Raw genomic sequence first — 19,140 nt, forward strand, 5'->3', positions numbered from 1 at the left:
ACTGAAGTCAACAGCGCTAGGAACGTTTTTTCTTCGTGGAAGTTTTGCATTTGGTGAGCTAATAAAGTATTAAAACTCAGTCAAATCAATATTTTGTGTATTTAATTATGCTATCCAGGGGTGCGTTTCCCGAAAGCATCGTTGGCCAACTATGGTCGCAAGTTCATCGCAATGTCCATTGAACTCTATTAGTAACGAGGGAACTTGCGACCATAGTTGGCTAACGATGCTTTCGGGAAACGCACCCCAGTATCGTGGACTCGCTCTCTCTTGTTTCATGCAGCTGCTGTCATTTTAGTATTATAAGATACAAAGGTACGATTTTAAAACAGTTTAATTGTAAATAAATATCTCTTATCTCCATAATTATTTATGTGGTGAAATGCTGTGTAATAAGTGGTATGCCTGTATAGGCTACCGTATTTCTTTAATGTCCGTCTAGTTTGAACTTGCCGCGGCTGCAACTGCTCTCTCCGCGGACGCTTTGTGTTTAAAGACCTAATAAAATATTTCAAATCAGATCAATATTTCGTGTCTAATTATTTACTAATGTGGCAAGTAGCCATGTAATAAGTGGGACAATGTAGATCCAGCCGGTCCTCATCACCCTGTCGGGGGTTATTTTGAGAGAACAACCTGGCCGGATCTACATTATCCCTTACTTGGCTGACATTAAAATTCTCAGGTGTCTGGATTGTTTCAGGTTTGTTTTGTGTCTCTCTTGTGTCACGGGTGTGGAGCTGCTGGACAGCATTAAATAAGCACCAATGAGCAATGTTTTGCTTGTTACTTTGCCTATTTATATCCTGTGCTTGTCAAAACATATTGTCCAGAGGATTGCATTCTTCTGCTACTCACTCATGTTCTCTTGCCCAGTTGGATTTGCTTTTGTTCCTTCTTGCCCCTGCACCCTGGAGGCATTGTTTGTAAATTATTGTTTTCTGTATAGAGAATCTGCATGCATTATTCCTTTAGTGGCCTTCTCCTGGCAACAGTTTGTGCATGCGAGCCAGTTTCTTTTATGATTATATACAGAATATTGAAACACTGCTGTCCACATCTGCCTCTTCTGTTTTTACTACCATCATCTCTGTCGTATTTTTGCTGTTGTTAATTGAATTTAATAACTGTTATTAAAACATCATCTTTATCAAACCTCCTCTACTGACCCTCTTTGGGTCAGTAACTAAAAACAAACACAGTACAGCACACACACTTGAAATCAGATGAATTCATTCATAAATAAATAGGCCTAAACAAAATTTCACTGCTGTTAACCAACACACGTCTAATGTGTCCAATGTTAAGAGTCTAGCAGACTGAATTTATTTTCTGCTTGTACACTTTTATTTTCCACATTAAGGATCTAAAAATATTAATGAAATACATAAATGTATTTTTTCATATAGGTAATTTAATTCACAATGATTGAAGAACGCATAGAGAAGTATTACAGTCATTTTGAAATGTTCCCTCTAATTGGTGCAGATCTGTTGTTAAGCTTTTTTCGGATTAAGTCTTTGATTTTAGCTGTGTTTAAAACATAAATGATGGGATTGAGCATTGGTGGAAGAGCAAATGAAAGAGATCCGCTGATGACCGTGGCATTAGTAGTAGGTGAAGCAATCAAAATGCATATTATGGGAAGAAAGAATGATCCAACTACCAAAATGTGAGAAACACAGGTCTTCAGTGCCTTTAAACGTCCTTCCCAAGTTGTAATTTTACATAAAGCAAGAAAAATGCCCACATATGACAGGACTATAATTAAAGGTGGTGCTACAATGAATAAAGCTTCAATGAGGAGTGCTAATAACTTATTAATGCTATTGTCATTGCATGGCAGCCACAGCAATGTTCCATAGTCACAATACCAACTCTCTACCACGTTGGACTTACAGAATGAAAGTCTGGTCATCAAAGATGTCGACAGTGTTACCATACAGGTGTTAAATGCCCATATTACTGAAAACACTATAGACATTAACTTATTATTCACTATAGCATGATATCTTAGTGGAAAACAAATTGCAATGAAACGATCAAATGACAGAACAACAAGAGTCCAAGTTTGCACAGTAATAAAGAAATTCACAAAAAACATGTTTGCCAAACAAGCATTGTATGAAATGTACTGTGAGTCCAATAAAAAAATCTTCATCATGTAAGGAATCAGTGCATTAGTTTCACCAATGTCGGCCAAGGCCAAGTTAAACACACCAATGTACATTGGACTGTGCAGGCTTCGTTCAAGAGCTATAATGAGAAGGACTATAGAGTTCCCAATTACAGTAATAAAATATATGATAAATAAGAATATATAGTAATAAGTTTTGTATGGTGTACCTGTGAGCCCAGTGATGAAAAAGTATTCAGGATGAACAATCGAGATATTCTGGGATAAACTCATGGCAGCTTTGCGTTTGTTGTTTTGCACAGGCTGAAAATAGAAATTACTATAAAGAAATAACCAAAATATGGACTTCACTAAATTGTCATCTCACACTTTTAACATCTGATTTTCAAATGTTGAAAATATACCTTTATGTAAACTTTCAGCATAATATTTGAATCAAAGACTAAATAATCTTTAAGTTTTATAAGCAGAGCAAACAATGACAGTGTCTGAATGTTTGTGAGCTGCTCTGAATTGAATAGTCTGTTTTAAATGCCCATCCTTAATCTCTCATGTCGCAAAGATCATTGGACATATGCGTCATTGAATCCAAATATATACTGATTCATCTCTTGAGAGATTTCAGACAACATAATGATGTTATACTTGTATGTTGAAGTAAATGTTCTGGCCCCTGCTTTAGTTTTGATAAACATTTTCTTCACTGGCTACACAATTCCCCTTTGTGATGTTCTCATTAGTGCACATTATATTACAGTAACTCAAGGATATATTTAATTCTATGTAACAGCAACTGCAGTACAACTTATGTCCATGTGTTGGCCTTAACAGCGAGTGGTGGAAATGGTTGAGATCCTCTCTGGGAGGTCTAATAACAACTTTATATAACTCTGTATAACAACTTTAATATATAACAACCTCCATTATATCTAATACTTACTTACATTTCTTGTCTGCTCTAAATCAGGGGTTTTCAAACCGTGGTTCATGGTTCACCACTAACCGCAAAACATGGACCGCAAAACTTGCTTTGGGACAATATTTATTATGAAACGCTTTATACAAATAGTACAATGACAACATGAAATGCAAATGATTTCATTCATAATGTAGCCTATTTATAATATCACACATAATATTTTTTCCTCAAATGGTATGAATGAGTTTTAAAATACATAGTTGCCTTTATTTTAGGAAGTGAGTCCTTTGCTAGGAAATCATATCAAGGAGATCCTTGGCATCAAATAGTTTTGTAGTCAAATAGTCTGACGAAGACCCTTTGGGTCGAAATGTTATATAATAAATCCTTGGGAGCAGAAGTGGCAGTGTGCCGATTCTTGTTTATTTTGAGTTTGATGCTTCATGTTTTTGGATGTGCGCACAATTTCTTTTTGAAATCAAATATTTTGAAAACATATTTTAACTAAATAATATGCTTTTTTGGGACTTCAGACAGACATCTCGAGGAAGACCAATACAAATGACCCTTTGGGGGCTACTTAAAGTAATGTAGAAGGAGGGTGAGCAGTTGATATTGATATAATAAAATAAATGTTTTAACTCATTTAAAATGCTGAACAAATGTTAAATAAAAATGGCATGGGACCACATGGTGGCCCACCAAGAAATGCCCAATTTATGGCTGGTTTTCGTGCACGTCAGCAAGTCATTGACAGATTTTTTTTTTGAGTTCATCCCGATTTTTCCCGGTCTTTGGAGCATGTTTCCCACATTACATCTTTATTTTTTTTATTTTTTATTTTTTTCATTCATTTAATTTAGATTCAAATTATTAGATTAAATTATTTACATTTTTTTTGGGGGGGGGGGGGGGGGGGGTTCTGCCCTTTTTAATTATTAAATAAATTAATTAATTTAAACAAAAAAAATGAATAATAAAGTGTACAATAAAGTACAATCAAACCTTAAATTGTAATCACATTGTACTTGAATAAAGTTAAATCTGCCGGTTGTCCTGCAGGTGACCTCGTTACTCTGTCTTCTTACATTGCACTTGGGGATTTACGATTACTCCAGAGCACTCGTAGATCTACAATGATTTTCAAGTGCTACTTAAGTTACGATGCTTTTGCAAAACAGACCGTAATATTAAGATCAGTCGTATGATCATTTTAACGAACTTCTTAGGTTTACGATGCTTTTGGGAAATGCTCCCCAGCTCTCTATCAAGTTATAGGCTATCTACTAAGATACTGAATTGTACACGTTGTATTACTTGATACGACTATTTAAATGTTTTAAACATCGTACAATATGATACATGAATGGACAAATTAAAGGAATAAGCACAGAAGCATGATTGCAAATCAAAGCGCATTGCCGTCTCTGTGCGTCTCCATCTCTCAGAAACCAAACCAGCTCTAGTCAACTAAGCTCAATCAACTAAGATGCATATACATTATCTACTACTTGATATGTCTATTTAAATGTTTTAAACGTTGTATATGATATGATAAGCTACATGATATTTCTTTGTCTCAGTCTCCTGAAGATGGCATTTATGCAAATATGTTCTTTATAATTGTCACGGTTCATTGATTCAGTGACTCATTCTCTCTCGTGTGTGTGTGTAATTGTGGGTGTGTCTGCTAACTACTGATCACTCATCAACGCCATCCTTTCCATCCTGTGTTGTCAGGTCGTTGGGGTTTTGGTTGAGTTGTCCCGTTCCCTTTCAAGGGAACTCGCGTTGCGTCGAGTTTGACGCTATGGGAACGCTTTGCGTGATGATGTCTTGAAGCACATGTAAAATCAGTCCAATGGCGTGGCGGAGCGTCAGATGCGGGTGACGTCACGTACCAGGAAACTATAAAGCCTGCTTGAAAACAGAGAGCGACAGCTTCTGTGTCTTCAGTAGCGCTTGATGTGAAATCTGTCTCTGTCTATTTATTGTTGTCTGTCACCATTATGCAATCCAGCGATCAGTTCAGAATGTGTGTGCATCCCTGCCCGCACACTCACGTTCTGTGTATTGTTTGTCTGGGAGAGGAGCATGCCCAGTCAGCACTCGAGGGTGCTGGCTGTGTGCATTGCGAGGCGCTGCCCATGCGCTCGCTCCGATCCCGGCTGAGTTTCTTCCGGGAAGCTTGCGTCCCCCAGGGCTCGGGTCCCGCTGCTGCCGAGGCACAGCGGCGATCTCAGTCCTGGGGTTCGCAAATGGATCTATCAGCGGGGTATGAGACGGGCTCTGCCTTATCTCAGCCCTTACCTGATGGATCCGATGTCTGTCATCAGGGTTCGGAAGCACACGCTGCGGTTTCTTCCGCCCCGATGATGGAACAAACACTGCAATTGTCCAGTTCTGAGGATGTCCCACCTCAGTCTCATGCATTTGAAGAATTGCTGGATGTAGTGACAAGAGCAGTAGATAGACTTTGTATTGAGTGGCCAGCTGATAATCAGGACGTTCGTTCAAAGAGTAAACTTGACGAACGCTTCCTGCCCTCACGTGCACAACCACAACGCCGAAATCTGCCGTTTTTCCCCGATCTCCACACTGAGGTGTCGAGATCGTGGGAGAAGCCAGCTTCATATAGAGTTTTTAATTCACAAACTATGAATTATTCTTCTATTTCTGGTTTTAAACAGCATGGTTATGGGGAGATGCCGAAGGTGGAAGAGACGCTTGCGAGCTATCTTTCTCCAGCGACGGCATCTTCCCTGAAAGCTTCGGCATTGCCTAATAAGCCCCTCAGAGTTACATCTTCTCTGGTGGGCAAGGCTTATTCCGCCTCTGGTCAGGCTGCAGCGTGTCTTCACACTATGTCACTGCTGCAGGCTTATCAAGCGGAATTATTATGTGATCTAGATGAGGGCGGGGGTATTGGTCCTGAGGTTGTTTCTGAACTACGTAGAGCCACAGATTTGTCTCTCAGGGCCACCAAGGAGACCGCTAAATCGATCGGGCGGTCTATGGCAGCCCTGGTGGCCACTGAGAGGCATCTGTGGCTCAACCTCAGTAATATCAGAAGAATGTACTTTTAGGTTCTCCTGTTTCTACGGTTGGTCTCTTTGGCAACGCTGTTTCTGCTGCTGTTGATAAGCTTCAGGAAGCATCTAAGCAGGCAGCTGCCTTGCAAAAACTTCTCCCCCGCCGATCTTTTCATGAGGCTGCTGAGCGGGAGCAGCCTCACTCATCTAAAAAGAGCACTGAACATCGTGCAGCTCAAAAACAGAGCGTGTCCTCCCGTGCTCCCCCACATAAATCACGGGGACACGGAGGGCATGCTCAAACCCAGCAGCCTTCGAGGGGTAGAACGGATCTGAGGACCGTTATTACCGCCAAGAAGGCTGCTGGGAAAAAGTCCTGACGTCCGAGGGCTCAGGACAAATGAGGGTAGTCCCCCCCGAAGTGCAGCGGTCAACACCTCTTTTTACGGTGCCCGTCTCCCTTCGGTACCCTCAGGGGACCGTTCTGCCAACCCTGCCACCTCCGGTGTTTCAGGGCGCAGCGGTCTCCGGCGAGCACATATCTCAAGGACCACCCAGAAACGTAGTGGCCTCGGGATGCCCGCCCCCTCTGAGGAGGGTGTTAGAGCAGTCCGTTCAGTCGTTCCCTGACGGTGCGCCGCTACAGGGCGACGAGCCGACTACTCAACAGTAACAAAATCCAGAAACCAGTCTCGAGAGACTGGTACCTCTAGTAGAATCTTTGACAGCGTGGAAGCTACTGTCAAATGTTTCTCGTTGGGTCCTGCAGACCGTGGAAAAAGGGTATCAAATACAATTCAAGAAACGCCCACCTCGGTTTATGGGGGTTCTACCCACAGTGGTGGGCCCCGAGCAGGTTCTGGTTATGGAACAGGAAGTAAACACTCTGTTAGAGAAAGGGGCCATAGAATATGTACCTCCCTCCAACAGGGAAACCGGGTTCTACAGCCGGTACTTCATAGTTCCAAAAAAGGACGGGGGATTGCGTCCCATTTTAGATCTTCGAGTTCTGAACGAGTCAGTCATGCAACTCAAGTTCAAAATGTTAACATTGAGACAAATCGTGCCACAGATCAGGTCCGAGGACTGGTTTGTCACGATAGATCTCAAGGACGCATATTTCCACATTTCCATCCGTCCATGTCACTGGAAGTTCCTGAGGTTTGCTTTCGGGGGCAAAGCATACCAATATCGAGTTCTTCCATTCGGCCTAGCTTTATCACCCCGCACTTTCACGAAATGCGTGGATGCAGCTCTGGCGCCTCTGCACCTCCAGGGCATTCGCATAATGAACTACATCGACGATTGGTTGATCTTAGCTCAGTCGCATCAGTTGGCGGTTCGACATCGAGATGTCGTTCTTGCACATATGAAAGAGTTGGGGTTACGGCTGAACGCCAAGAAGAGTGTGCTTTCTCCACTTCAGAGGACCACTTTCTTAGGCGTGGTTTGGGATTCTGTGTCGATGCAGGCGCGCCTGTCACCGCCACGTATAGAGTCTATCCTTGTAGCTGTGAAAAGTGTAAAGCTAGGCCAGCTACTCACTGTCAAACAGTTCCAGAGACTGTTGGGTCTCATGGCAGCAGCTTCCAACGTGATACCTTTTGGACTGCTACACATGAGGCCCCTGCAGTGGTGGCTCAGGACCAGGGGGTTTTCCCCGAGGGGCAACCCATTTCGCACAATCAAGGTCACGCGGCGATGCCTACGTGCCTTGGTTATGTGGAAGAAACCTTGGTTCCTGTCCCAAGGCCCAGTGCTGGGAGCTCCTTGTCGTCGCAAACTGCTAACGACGGATGCTTCCCTCACGGGCTGGGGAGCGATCCTAGAGGGTCGCTCATCTCAAGGTCTGTGGGAAGACCATCATCGTTCCTGGCATATCAATCGCCTAGAGATGTTAGCTGTCTTCCGGGCTCTGAGGAGCTTTATCACAGATCTCAGGGGACACCATGTGCTAGTACATACGGACAACACTTCGGTAGTCGCCTATATAAATCACCAAGGGGGTTTGCGCTCGTGCCCATTATCCAATCTGGCACGCCATATCCTCTTGTGGTCCCAGGGGAAGTTGCTGTCTCTCAGGGCAGCCTACATCCCCGGGTCCAGAATTTAGGAGCAGACACTCTGTCGAGACAGGGGCTGAGGCCCGGGGAATGGAGGCTCCACCCCGAGGTGGTGGAGCTGATATGGAGGGAGTTTGGCCAAGCACAAGTGGATCTGTTTGCGTCTCGAGAGACGTCTCACTGTCCACTTTGGTTCTCCCTCACGCATCCAGCTCCTCTGGGACTGGATGCTATGGTACAGACGTGGCCGAGGCTACGTCTGTACGCTTTTCCCCCAGTTGCTCTGCTCCCGGGAGTTCTGGAGAGAGTTCGCATGGACCGGGTTTGCCTGCTTCTTATAGCCCCGCGCTGGCCGGGCAGAGTATGGTTTCCCGATCTTGTGTCGCTCCTCGACGGGCCTCCTCTGGAGCTACCCGTCAGGAGGGACCTTCTGTCCCAAGCAGAGGGCTCGATATTTCACCCTCGGCCAGAACTGTGGAACCTGTGGGCTTGGCCTCTGAGGGGGCCCAGCTCATAGAGTCAGGTCTCTCAACTGAGGTTGTTGAGACCATTCTACAGTCCAGAGCTCCCTCCACGAGGAAACTTTATGCCCTGAAGTGGAGAGTATTCACTTCTTGGTGTAGTGACCGTCGGTTGGACCCAGTTCACTGCCCAGTTGGTACAGTGCTGGAATTCCTGCAAGAACGGTTCACTGCAGGTCTGACCCCGTCCACTTTAAAGGTTTATGTGGCGGCCATAGGTGCTTACCACATTCCTTTGGGTGGAATGTCTGTGGGGAAGGACCCTCTAGTATCTCGTTTCCTTCGTGGCACCTGGAGGCTCAGGCCTGCAGTTCGCTCTAGGGTGCCACCGTGGGATTTGTCCATTGCGCTGCAAGGCCTTTCCCTGGCCCCCTTTGAGCCTATTGAGGAGGTTCCTGAGAAGTTTTTAACATTGAAAGCTCTGTCCCTCCTAGCCATTTCCTCTCTTAAGAGGATAGGGGACCTCCAAGCACTGTCGGTTGCCCCGTCGTGTTTAGAGTTTGCACCCGGCATGGTCAAGGCATTTCTGTATCCAAGACCGGGTTATATCCCCAAGGTCCCCACTAATGTGGCTAGACCAATTGTTCTGCAGGCCTTCTGTCCTCCTCCCTTTCTAAATGCGGACCAGGAGACGAATAATTTGCTTTGCCCAGTACGGGCATTAGACGCCTATGTCCACAAAGCTGCCCTGTGGCGTAAAAGTGATCAACTATTTGTATGCTTTGGGTCCCCTAATAAGGGATCTCCAGTGTCTAAGCAAAGAATGAGCAAGTGGGTGGTTGAGGCTATTTCGCTTGCTTATGAAGCAGCCGGGCAGCCTTCTCCTATGGCTGTCCGGTCGCACTCTACTAGGAGTATGGCGGCCTCCAAGGCCCTTATATCAGGAGTTTCCTTACAGGACGTTTGTGATGCGGCAGGCTGGTCCTCACCGCACACATTCGTCAGGTTCTACTCTCTGGATTTGGACTCTACACCAGGGTCTCATGTTCTGTCTTCCTAGTGCTGCTCACTTGATTTCACACAGGACAGACATTCGTAGCTATGGTGGCGTTGGTATAGACGTTCCCATAGCGTCAAACTCGACGCAACGCGAGTTCCCTTGAAAGGGAACGCCTCAGTTACGACTGTAACCTCGGTTCCCTGAAGAGGGAACGAGCGTTGCGTCACCTTGCCATATCTCCTTCATGCCTGTCAGCGGCTACTTTAGACTTTTTACGAAGCTGTCGCTCTCTGTTTTCAAGCAGGCTTTATAGTTTCCTGGTACGTGACGTCACCCGCATCTGACGCTCCGCCACGCCATTGGACTGATTTTACATGTGCTTCAAGACATCATCACGCAAAGCGTTCCCATAGCGTCAAACTCGACGCAACGCTCGTTCCCTCTTCAGGGAACCGAGGTTACAGTCGTAACCGAGGCGTTCCTGTTCGTGTCCAAGGGGTTCCTGTCTTCCTGTTTCCTGTGGATTACTGTTCCTGGATTCCTGTTCGTCCCAGAGGAAGCTCACTGTGAACTGTTGCCCATTGTGTCCCTGCGCTACCCTGTACCACTGCGTGACTTCTCACCAGACTTTGGACTCTGTATCTCACCTCTTTACATTTCATTAAAACTGTTTTCACTCGCATCTGAATCCGACTCTATTTTTCCAGTCCAGCCCTGACAGAACGACCTGACCCCACATGGATTCAGCTAAAGATGAAAGTCTGCAAGAATTTCTATCACGCAGCAATTCACGCATGGATCATCAAGAAGAGCAGATGGCGGCCACCAGTCACGCAGTACAGGTATTGGTGGCGCAGGAAACTAAATTATTCCTAAGGATTATTCCTCACAGCGGAGCAAGACGACATAAAGTGCATGAGTCTGATAAAACTTGCGGTGTGTTTTATCCAGCTGATTGTGGGCGTTGACACGTTTGCATGGATCGCCTCAGATCATTTGCGTTTGACTAGCGCGCGCTCTCAGTGGGTGGGGTCACATTAAAACTTCATGAGCTACAATAAGCTGAGATGAGAACGGCTGACATCTCTCTCTTTTCATACAGATTACATAAACTGAGAATATTTGTTTTTTATATAAATTACTTCATTTAAAAGAAGAGAATTCAAGCTTCATGCCTGTGTGTCTGTATGCCTTTTTGACTGAGTATTCACTGAGTTATAGTTTTTTTTTTGGACGCATTTCAGATTGGACTTCACTGAGAGAGAGAAGGCAGAACTCGCATCATGTTTATTTTTCTTTATTTGGCAAAAAGCACAACACTTTGTTTTTATTGTGAGTATACACAAAAATAATAGACATTTAACAGGATCAAATGATTTGTATGACACTTGTATGCAAGATCAAAATCGACAGAGTATTTTGAGTCTCTTTTGAGAAACTGATAAGAAAAAAAGCGAGCAGATCACGCCGGCGTGATTGCCGACCCCAGGGGGTTAAGTAATGCCTTTCGCGTTTCAGCTCCACCCCCTGTAGGATGCGATGGCAGGCTGCAAGGAAAGAAAATGAGGACGGAGGAATCGAATGAAAGCTTTTTTTTATACATTGGAATACTTGATAACTTGAGCGTTACTTCACGCGTCATTAGCAGCGCTCAAAGGATCTGCCCTTATGTTGTTGAAGTTTGTTTATTTAAGAAATTCATAATAAATAATATTAAAGCAAGATACCCTGTTGAAATATGTGAGATGTGTGGTTTATATAAACTGCAAAGGTAAAGTATAAATTAAAATTATTGTGACTGATGTGAAGGGGGAGGAGAATGTATACGTGCGTCACGTTTTAGTCGATAAAACTCTTCCGCATAGGAAACACCTGTGTATCCTCGCTCATGACTCCTCAGGAAGCTTTCTCACTCCTCGATCCTCGACTCCTCGCGGTGCAATTAGAGAATTGAGATGTCCTTCAAGATGGCTGAGCTCGATCGGTTTCCAGGTCATAGGATGGAGGAGCGAGGAGACGAGGAGGGATATTGAGAAGCACCCTCTGTGTCTTTGGTGCTCTGGCTCTCTTATTCTCGGGCTCTCTCTCTCTCTCTGGTAACGTTTCATGCTGGGTAAGATTAATGGTATAAGTTATCATCATCTCATACATCTATTTTGTAACTATTTTAAATGTAACCATAACCATATTTTGTCATTGAACCTTTTCAATTACAAATAATGTACTAAATAGTTTTGATTTGGTACTGACTTTGAAGTGCTACATATTGCAATACAATATTGTCACTCTCTATAGCAACTATTGTAACTGTGCTTATTTCCATCGTTGGTATAAGTAGCAGTGGGTGGAATAGACAAGAAATGTAAAGTTTTCTACCATATTGCTAATTAACATTTCTTTAGTCATTCGGCAGTCTTGCAGCTTGAACCCCTGCAGGAAATCTACCCTTACATGTTGTTCAGCGCAGAAAACGCTTTCGTGCTCGTGTGTGAACATGTGAAATACTTTTTACATAAATATTTTCCTTATGTGTTGGTAGGTAGCCAAATGCACTCGAGGGAACGCAAACAATGCACTCTAACGATGATCAATCTCTAAAAGACAACAGCGCTGAGTTGAACAGATGACAGAGATGAATGCGTTTCTCAAAAGCATCGCACGCCTAAGTAGATCATAGAACCATTGCTACTGTCAAGTTTTCCAGAATTTTGTTTCAGCTCTGCCCAAACTTGAGATGGCATTCAGACTATGAAGGACGCAAGAGGACAACTCATTGAGCTTTACTGTTTTTTATTTACTTCTGTTTGCAGAGGTATTGGCAGAAGCAATAGTAGAAGCAGTAATTGCAGGTTGATAATCTTTAAAAGATAGATTGAAACAAAACAGATATACATTAATATAAAGATATTATTTAAACTAACATTTAACATCTCATTCACCATCACCATATTAACTACCGTATAATCAACTGAATCAAATGCCTTGACAATAAATTATATGTTAACAAACTTAAAACACACCTTTCAAACTCAAATAATTGGTCAACACAAATCATACAAAGCTTAGCATCAATCAGTACTGTAGCAAATTCCATCAAATAAGTTGAAACACTGACATTATACAACTTCAAAGTTGATATTTTACATCAACATAATTTAAGTTAATGTTCATACCAGTTGCGTCTTCAAGTTTGAATTTGAGCTGAATGTGTGGAAGTCCTTGTTAATCAATCAAGAGATCTTCTCCAAACTTTTTCACCTGCATGTGCTCCCAGAGGTGCACCACTATATTGTTCCCCCCTGGAAACACAACTTCTCAGGTTCAAGCTCAGCCACTACACTGCACTGCCCTCTTCAGGAATTTCTTTACATGGAGGAACTTGAAGTAAATACTATTTTTTTCTTGACGAAACAGCTACTAATGGTCTCTGCGATCAACTTAGCTCATGATGCTTTTGGGAAATGCAGCCCAGACCTGAATCAGCCTTTCGTGACATTTGAATTCTCTGGTGTAATGCAATCTCATGCAGAATGCAGCACAGTGATTGGAGTAAACGAGTTTCTTCTCGTTAATAATGCGCACCGAATCGCTTAATGAACCGATCCGCTCTGAGCTGCTGAAAATTGTTATCACAACAATATGCTTCATGCTTCATCATACGCTCATGCTTCATGAAACACAATGCTGACATATTTACCTAATCGAAAAATCGCACTGACTACTGAGTATACACACACACACACACACACACGCACACACACACACGTGTGTGTGTGTGTGTGTGGCAGGTGTAGGAAAAAACTGATATTTCCTACACCTGATGCACATTTCTTTGTTCTTCATTTTCTAGAACAAGAGTTTAAGAACCTTACTGTATTTTTGTGCAATTAATTAAGAGAAAGTACGCCATCTTACTCCAACGAAAGTGACTTGAACGCACATGCCGTCGTAAACACGACTTCCCACCTCATAGGTTACATATGAACTTCGGCTCAATGCAGGCTCATCCGGGTTACTGAAGTCAACAGCGCTAGGAACGTTTTTTCTTCGTGGAAGTTTTGCATTTGGTGCGCTAATAAAGTATTAAAACTCAGTCAAATCAATATTTAGTGTATTTAATTATGCTATCCAGGGGTGCGTTTCCCGAAAGCATCGTTGGCCAACTATGGTCGCAAGTTCATCGCAATGTCCATTGAACTCTATTAGTAACGAGGGAACTTGCGACCATAGTTGGCTAACGATGCTTTTGGGAAACGCACCCCAGTATCGTGGACTCGCTCTCTCTTGTTTCATGCAGCTGCTGCCATTTTAGTATTATAAGATACAAAGGTACAATTTTAAAACAGTTTAATCGTAAATAAATATCTCTTATCTCCATAATTATTTATGTGGTGAAATGCTGTGTAATAAGTGGTATGCCTGTATAGGCTACCGTATTTCTTTAATGTCCGTCTAGTTTGAACTTGCCGCGGCTGCAACTGCTCTCTCCGCGGACGCTTTGTGTTTAAAGACCTAATAAAATATTTCAAATCAGATCAATATTTCGTGTCTAATTATTTACTAATGTGGCAAGTAGCCATGTAATAAGTGGGACAATGTAGATCCAGCCGGTCCTCATCACCCTGTCGGGGGTTATTTTGAGAGAACAACCTGGCCGGATCTACATTATCCCTTACTTGGCTGACATTAAAATTCTCAGGTGTCTGGATTGTTTCAGGTTTGTTTTGTGTCTCTCTTGTGTCACGGGTGTGGAGCTGCTGGACAGCATTAAATAAGCACCAATGAGCAATGTTTTGCTTGTTACTTTGCCTATTTATATCCTGTGCTTGTCAAAACATATTGTCCAGAGGATTGCATTCTTCTGCTACTCACTCATGTTCTCTTGCCCAGTTGGATTTGCTTTTGTTCCTTCTTGCCCCTGCACCCTGGAGGCATTGTTTGTAAATTATTGTTTTCTGTATAGAGAATCTGCATGCATTATTCCTTTAGTGGCCTTCTCCTGGCAACAGTTTGTGCATGCGAGCCAGTTTCTTTTATGATTATATACAGAATATTGAAACACTGCTGTCCACATCTGCCTCTTCTGTTTTTAATACCATCATCTCTGTCGTATTTTTGCTGTTGTTAATTGAATTTAATAACTGTTATTAAAACATCATCTTTATCAAACCTCCTCTACTGACCCTCTTTGGGTCAGTAACTAAAAACAAACACAGTACAGCACACACACTTGAAATCAGATGAATTCATTCATAAATAAATAGGCCTAAACAAAATTTCACTGCTGTTAACCAACACACGTCTAATGTGTCCAATGTTAAGAGTCTAGCAGACTGAATTTATTTTCTGCTTGTACACTTTTATTTTCCACATTAAGGATCTAAAAATATTAATGAAATACATAAATATATTTTTTCATATAGGTAATTTAATTCACAATGATTGAAGAACGCATAGAGAAGTATTACAGTCATTTTGAAATGTTCCCTCTAATTGGTGCAGATCTGTTGTTAAGCTTTTTTCGGATTAAGTCTTTGATTTTAGCTGTGTTTAAAACATAAATGATGGGATTGAGCATTGGTGGAAGAGCAAATGAAAGAGATCCGCTGATGACCGTGGCATTAGTAGTAGGTGAAGCAATCAAAATGCATATTATGGGAAGAAAGAATGATCCAACTACCAAAATGTGAGAAACACAGGTCTTCAGTGCCTTTAAACGTCCTTCCCAAGTTGTAATTTTACATAAAGCAAGAAAAATGCCCACATATGACAGGACTATAATTAAAGGTGGTGCTACAATGAATAAAGCTTCATTGAGGAGTGCTAATAACTTATTAATGCTATTGTCATTGCATGGCAGCCACAGCAATGTTCCATAGTCACAATACCAACTCTCTACCACGTTGGACTTACAGAATGAAAGTCTGGTCATCAAAGATGTCGACAGTGTTACCATACAGGTGTTAAATGCCCATATTACTGAAAACACTATAGACATTAACTTATTATTCACTATAGCATGATATCTTAGTGGAAAACAAATTGCAATGAAACGATCAAATGACAGAACAACAAGAGTCCAAGTTTGCACAGTAATAAAGAAATTCACAAAAAACATGTTTGCCAAACAAGCATTGTATGAAATGTACTGTGAGTCCGATAAAAAAATCTTCATCATGTAAGGAATCAGTGCATTACTTTCACCAATGTCGGCCAAGGCCAAGTTAAACACACCAATGTACATTGGACTGTGCAGGCTTCGTTCAAGAGCTATAATGAGAAGGACTATAGAGTTCCCAATTACAGTAATAAAATATATGATAAATAAGAATATATAGTAATAAGTTTTGTATGGTGTACCTGTGAGCCCAGTGATGAAAAAGTATTCAGGATGAACAATCGAGATATTCTGGGATAAACTCATGGCAGCTTTGCGTTTGTTGTTTTGCACAGGCTGAAAATAGAAATTACTATAAAGAAATAACCAAAATATGGACTTCACTAAATTGTCATCTCACACTTTTAAGATCTGATTTTCAAATGTTGAAAATATACCTTTATGTAAACTTTCAGTATAATATTTGAATCAAAGACTAAATAATCTTTAAGTTTTATAAGCAGAGCAAACAATGACAGTGTCTGAATGTTTGTGAGCTGCTCTGAATTGAATAGTCTGTTTTAAATGCCCATCCTTAATCTCTCATGTCGCAAAGATCATTGGACATATGCGTCATTGAATCCAAATATATACTAATTCATCTCTTGAGAGATTTCAGACAACATAATGATGTTATACTTGTATGTTGAAGTAAATGTTCTGGCCCCTGCTTTAGTTTTGATAAACATTTTCTTCACTGGCTACACAATTCCCCTTTGTAAAGTTCTCATTAGTGCACATTATATTACAGTAACTCAAGGATATATTTAATTATATGTAACAGCAACTGCAGTACAACTTATGTCCATGTGTTGGCCTTAACAGCGAGTGGTGGAAATGGTTGAGATCCTCTCTGGGAGGTCTATTCAAATGTACATCTATAATATATAATGACTTTAATATATAACAACCTCCATTATATCTAATACTTACTTACATTTCTTGTCTGCTCTAAATCAGGGGTTTTCAAACCGTGGTTCATGGTTCACCACTAACCGCAAAACATGGACCGCAAAACTTGCTTTGGGACAATATTTATTATGAAACGCTTTATACAAATAATACAATGACAACATGAAATGCAAATGATTTCATTCATAATGTAGCCTATTTATAATATCACACATAATATTTTTTCCTCAAATGGTATGAATGAGTTTTAAAATACATAGTTGCCTTTATTTTAGGAAGTGAGTCCTTTGCTAGGAAATCATATCAAGGAGATCCTTGGCATCAAATAGTTTTGTAGTCAAATAGTCTGACGAAGACCCTTTGGGTCGAAATGTTATATAATAAATCCTTGGGAGCAGAAGTGGCAGTGTGCCGATTCTTGTTTATTTTGAGTTTGATGCTTCATGTTTTTGGATGTGCGCACAATTTCTTTTTGAAATCAAATATTTTGAAAACATATTTTAACTAAATAATATGCTTTTTTTGGACTTCAGACAGACATCTCGAGGAAGACCAATACAAATGACCCTTTGGGGGCTACTTAAAGTAATGTAGAAGGAGGGTGAGCAGTTGATATTGATATAATAAAATAAATGTTTTAACTCATTTAAAATGCTGAACAAATGTTAAATAAAAATGGCATGGGACCACATGGTGGCCAACCAAGAAATGCCCAATTTATGGCTGGTTTTCGTGCACGTCAGCAAGTCATTGACAGATTTTTTTTTTGAGTTCATCCCGATTTTTTCCGGTCTTTGGAGCATGTTTCCCACATTACATCATTATTTTTTTTATTTTTTATTTTTTTTCATTCATTTAATTTAGATTCAAATTATTAGATTAAATTATTTACATTTTTTTTTTTGGGGGGGGGGGGGGGGGGGGGGGGGGTTCTGCCCTTTTTAATTATTAAATAAATTAATTAATTTAAACAAAAAAATGAATAATAAAGTGTACAATAAAGTACAATCAAACCTTAAATTGTAATCACATTGTACTTGTTACGATCTGCTCCGAGACTCGAAGGTAAAGATCCAAACGCAGCTTTATTTAGGGGTAATCCAAAGAACAAGCAATAGGTCATACACAGGAAGGCAGTCCAAACAAACAAACAAAACAGGCAGGGGTCAGAGGCAAGAGAGTAATCCACGGAACAGGCAAGAAGTCCAAAAACCAAGAGACAACAAAACCAGGGAAAAACGCTCAGAAGTGCAGTGCAACAACATACAAAACTTCGCAGTGAGTGATGGGGTGAACCAGGCTTATATGGGGTGAACTAAACAAGATGATGAGATACAGGTGAATGTGATAATGAGTGCTGATGAGTCCAGGCAGAGAATGATGGGAGATGTAGTCTGTGAGTGAACATAAGAGTCAGGTGTGGAGTGCCCTCTGGTGGCTCTCAAGGGCACTCCAGCTGGTTATCGTTACATAGCCCCTCCCCAAAGAGCGGCTTCCAGACGCTCCAAAACTGTCCAGGTGGGAGGTGGCCCGGAGGCGGATCCGGGGGCGGGATGGAGGGCCAGGTCCGTGGAGTGGAAGAGGACCTTGAGACTGCGGTAATACGGGAGGCAAGGACGGAGCAGGCAGTGCAGGCGACCAGGGCGGAGCAGGCGGCCAGGGCGGAGCAGGCTGTGCAGGCGGCCAGGGCGGAGACGACCCTTCAGGCGGCCAGGGAGGCGACCATGGCACAGGAACAGACACCGGCTCAGGAACAGGAACAGACACCGGCTCAGGAACAGGAACAGACACCGGCTCAGGGACAGGAACAGGAACCGGCTCAGGGACAGGAACAGGAACAGACACCGGCTCAGGGACAGGAACAGGAACAGACACTGGCTCAGGAACAGGAACAGACACCGGCTCAGGAACAGGAACAGACACCGGCTCAGGAACAGACACCGGCTCAGGAACAGACACCGGCTCAGGAACAGGAAAAGACACCGGCTCAGGAACAGACACCGGCTCAGGGACAGGAACAGGAACAGGAACAGACACCGGCTCAGGAACAGGAACAGACACCGGCTCAGGAACAGGAACAGACACCGGCTCAGGAACAGACACCGGCTCAGGGACAGGAACAGGAACAGGAACAGACACCGGCTCAGGAACAGGAACAGACACCGGCTCAGGAACAGACACCGGCTCAGGAACAGGAACAGACACCGGCTCAGGAACAGGAACAGACACCGGTTCAGGAACAGGAACAGACACCGGCTCAGGAACAGACACCGGCTCAGGGACAGGAACAGGAACAGACACCGGCTCAGGAACAGGAACAGACACCGGCTCAGGAACAGACACCGGCTCAAGGACAGGAACAGGAACAGACACCGGCTCAGGAACAGGAACAGACACCGGCTCAGGAACAGGAACAGACACCGGCTCAGGAACAGACACCGGCTCAGGGACAGGAACAG

The 19,140-nt window shown here is 42.6% G+C and overlaps 2 protein-coding genes across 2 annotated transcripts; both read right to left on the reverse strand.

The window, feature by feature from the left end:
• Nucleotides 1-1,456: 1,456 nt before the first annotated feature.
• Nucleotides 1,457-2,442, reverse strand: LOC311091335 (olfactory receptor 1E16-like; the record flags this gene model as incomplete). Its single annotated transcript, XM_084127228.1, has 1 exon — nucleotides 1,457-2,442. Exon 1 carries the CDS (start codon nucleotides 2,408-2,410, stop codon nucleotides 1,457-1,459), a length of 954 nt encoding a protein of 317 aa, XP_083983354.1. The 5' UTR covers nucleotides 2,411-2,442.
• A 12,640-nt stretch (nucleotides 2,443-15,082) lies between these two features.
• Nucleotides 15,083-16,068, reverse strand: LOC311091644 (olfactory receptor 1E16-like; the record flags this gene model as incomplete). Its single annotated transcript, XM_084127641.1, has 1 exon — nucleotides 15,083-16,068. The coding sequence occupies exon 1, from the start codon at nucleotides 16,034-16,036 to the stop codon at nucleotides 15,083-15,085; it is 954 nt and encodes a 317-aa protein (XP_083983767.1). The 5' UTR covers nucleotides 16,037-16,068.
• Nucleotides 16,069-19,140: the final 3,072 nt, after the last annotated feature.

Source organism: Abramis brama (genome assembly GCF_963993115.1).
Source record: "Abramis brama genome assembly, chromosome: 10".
Classification (NCBI taxonomy): Eukaryota; Metazoa; Chordata; class Actinopteri; order Cypriniformes; family Leuciscidae; genus Abramis; species Abramis brama.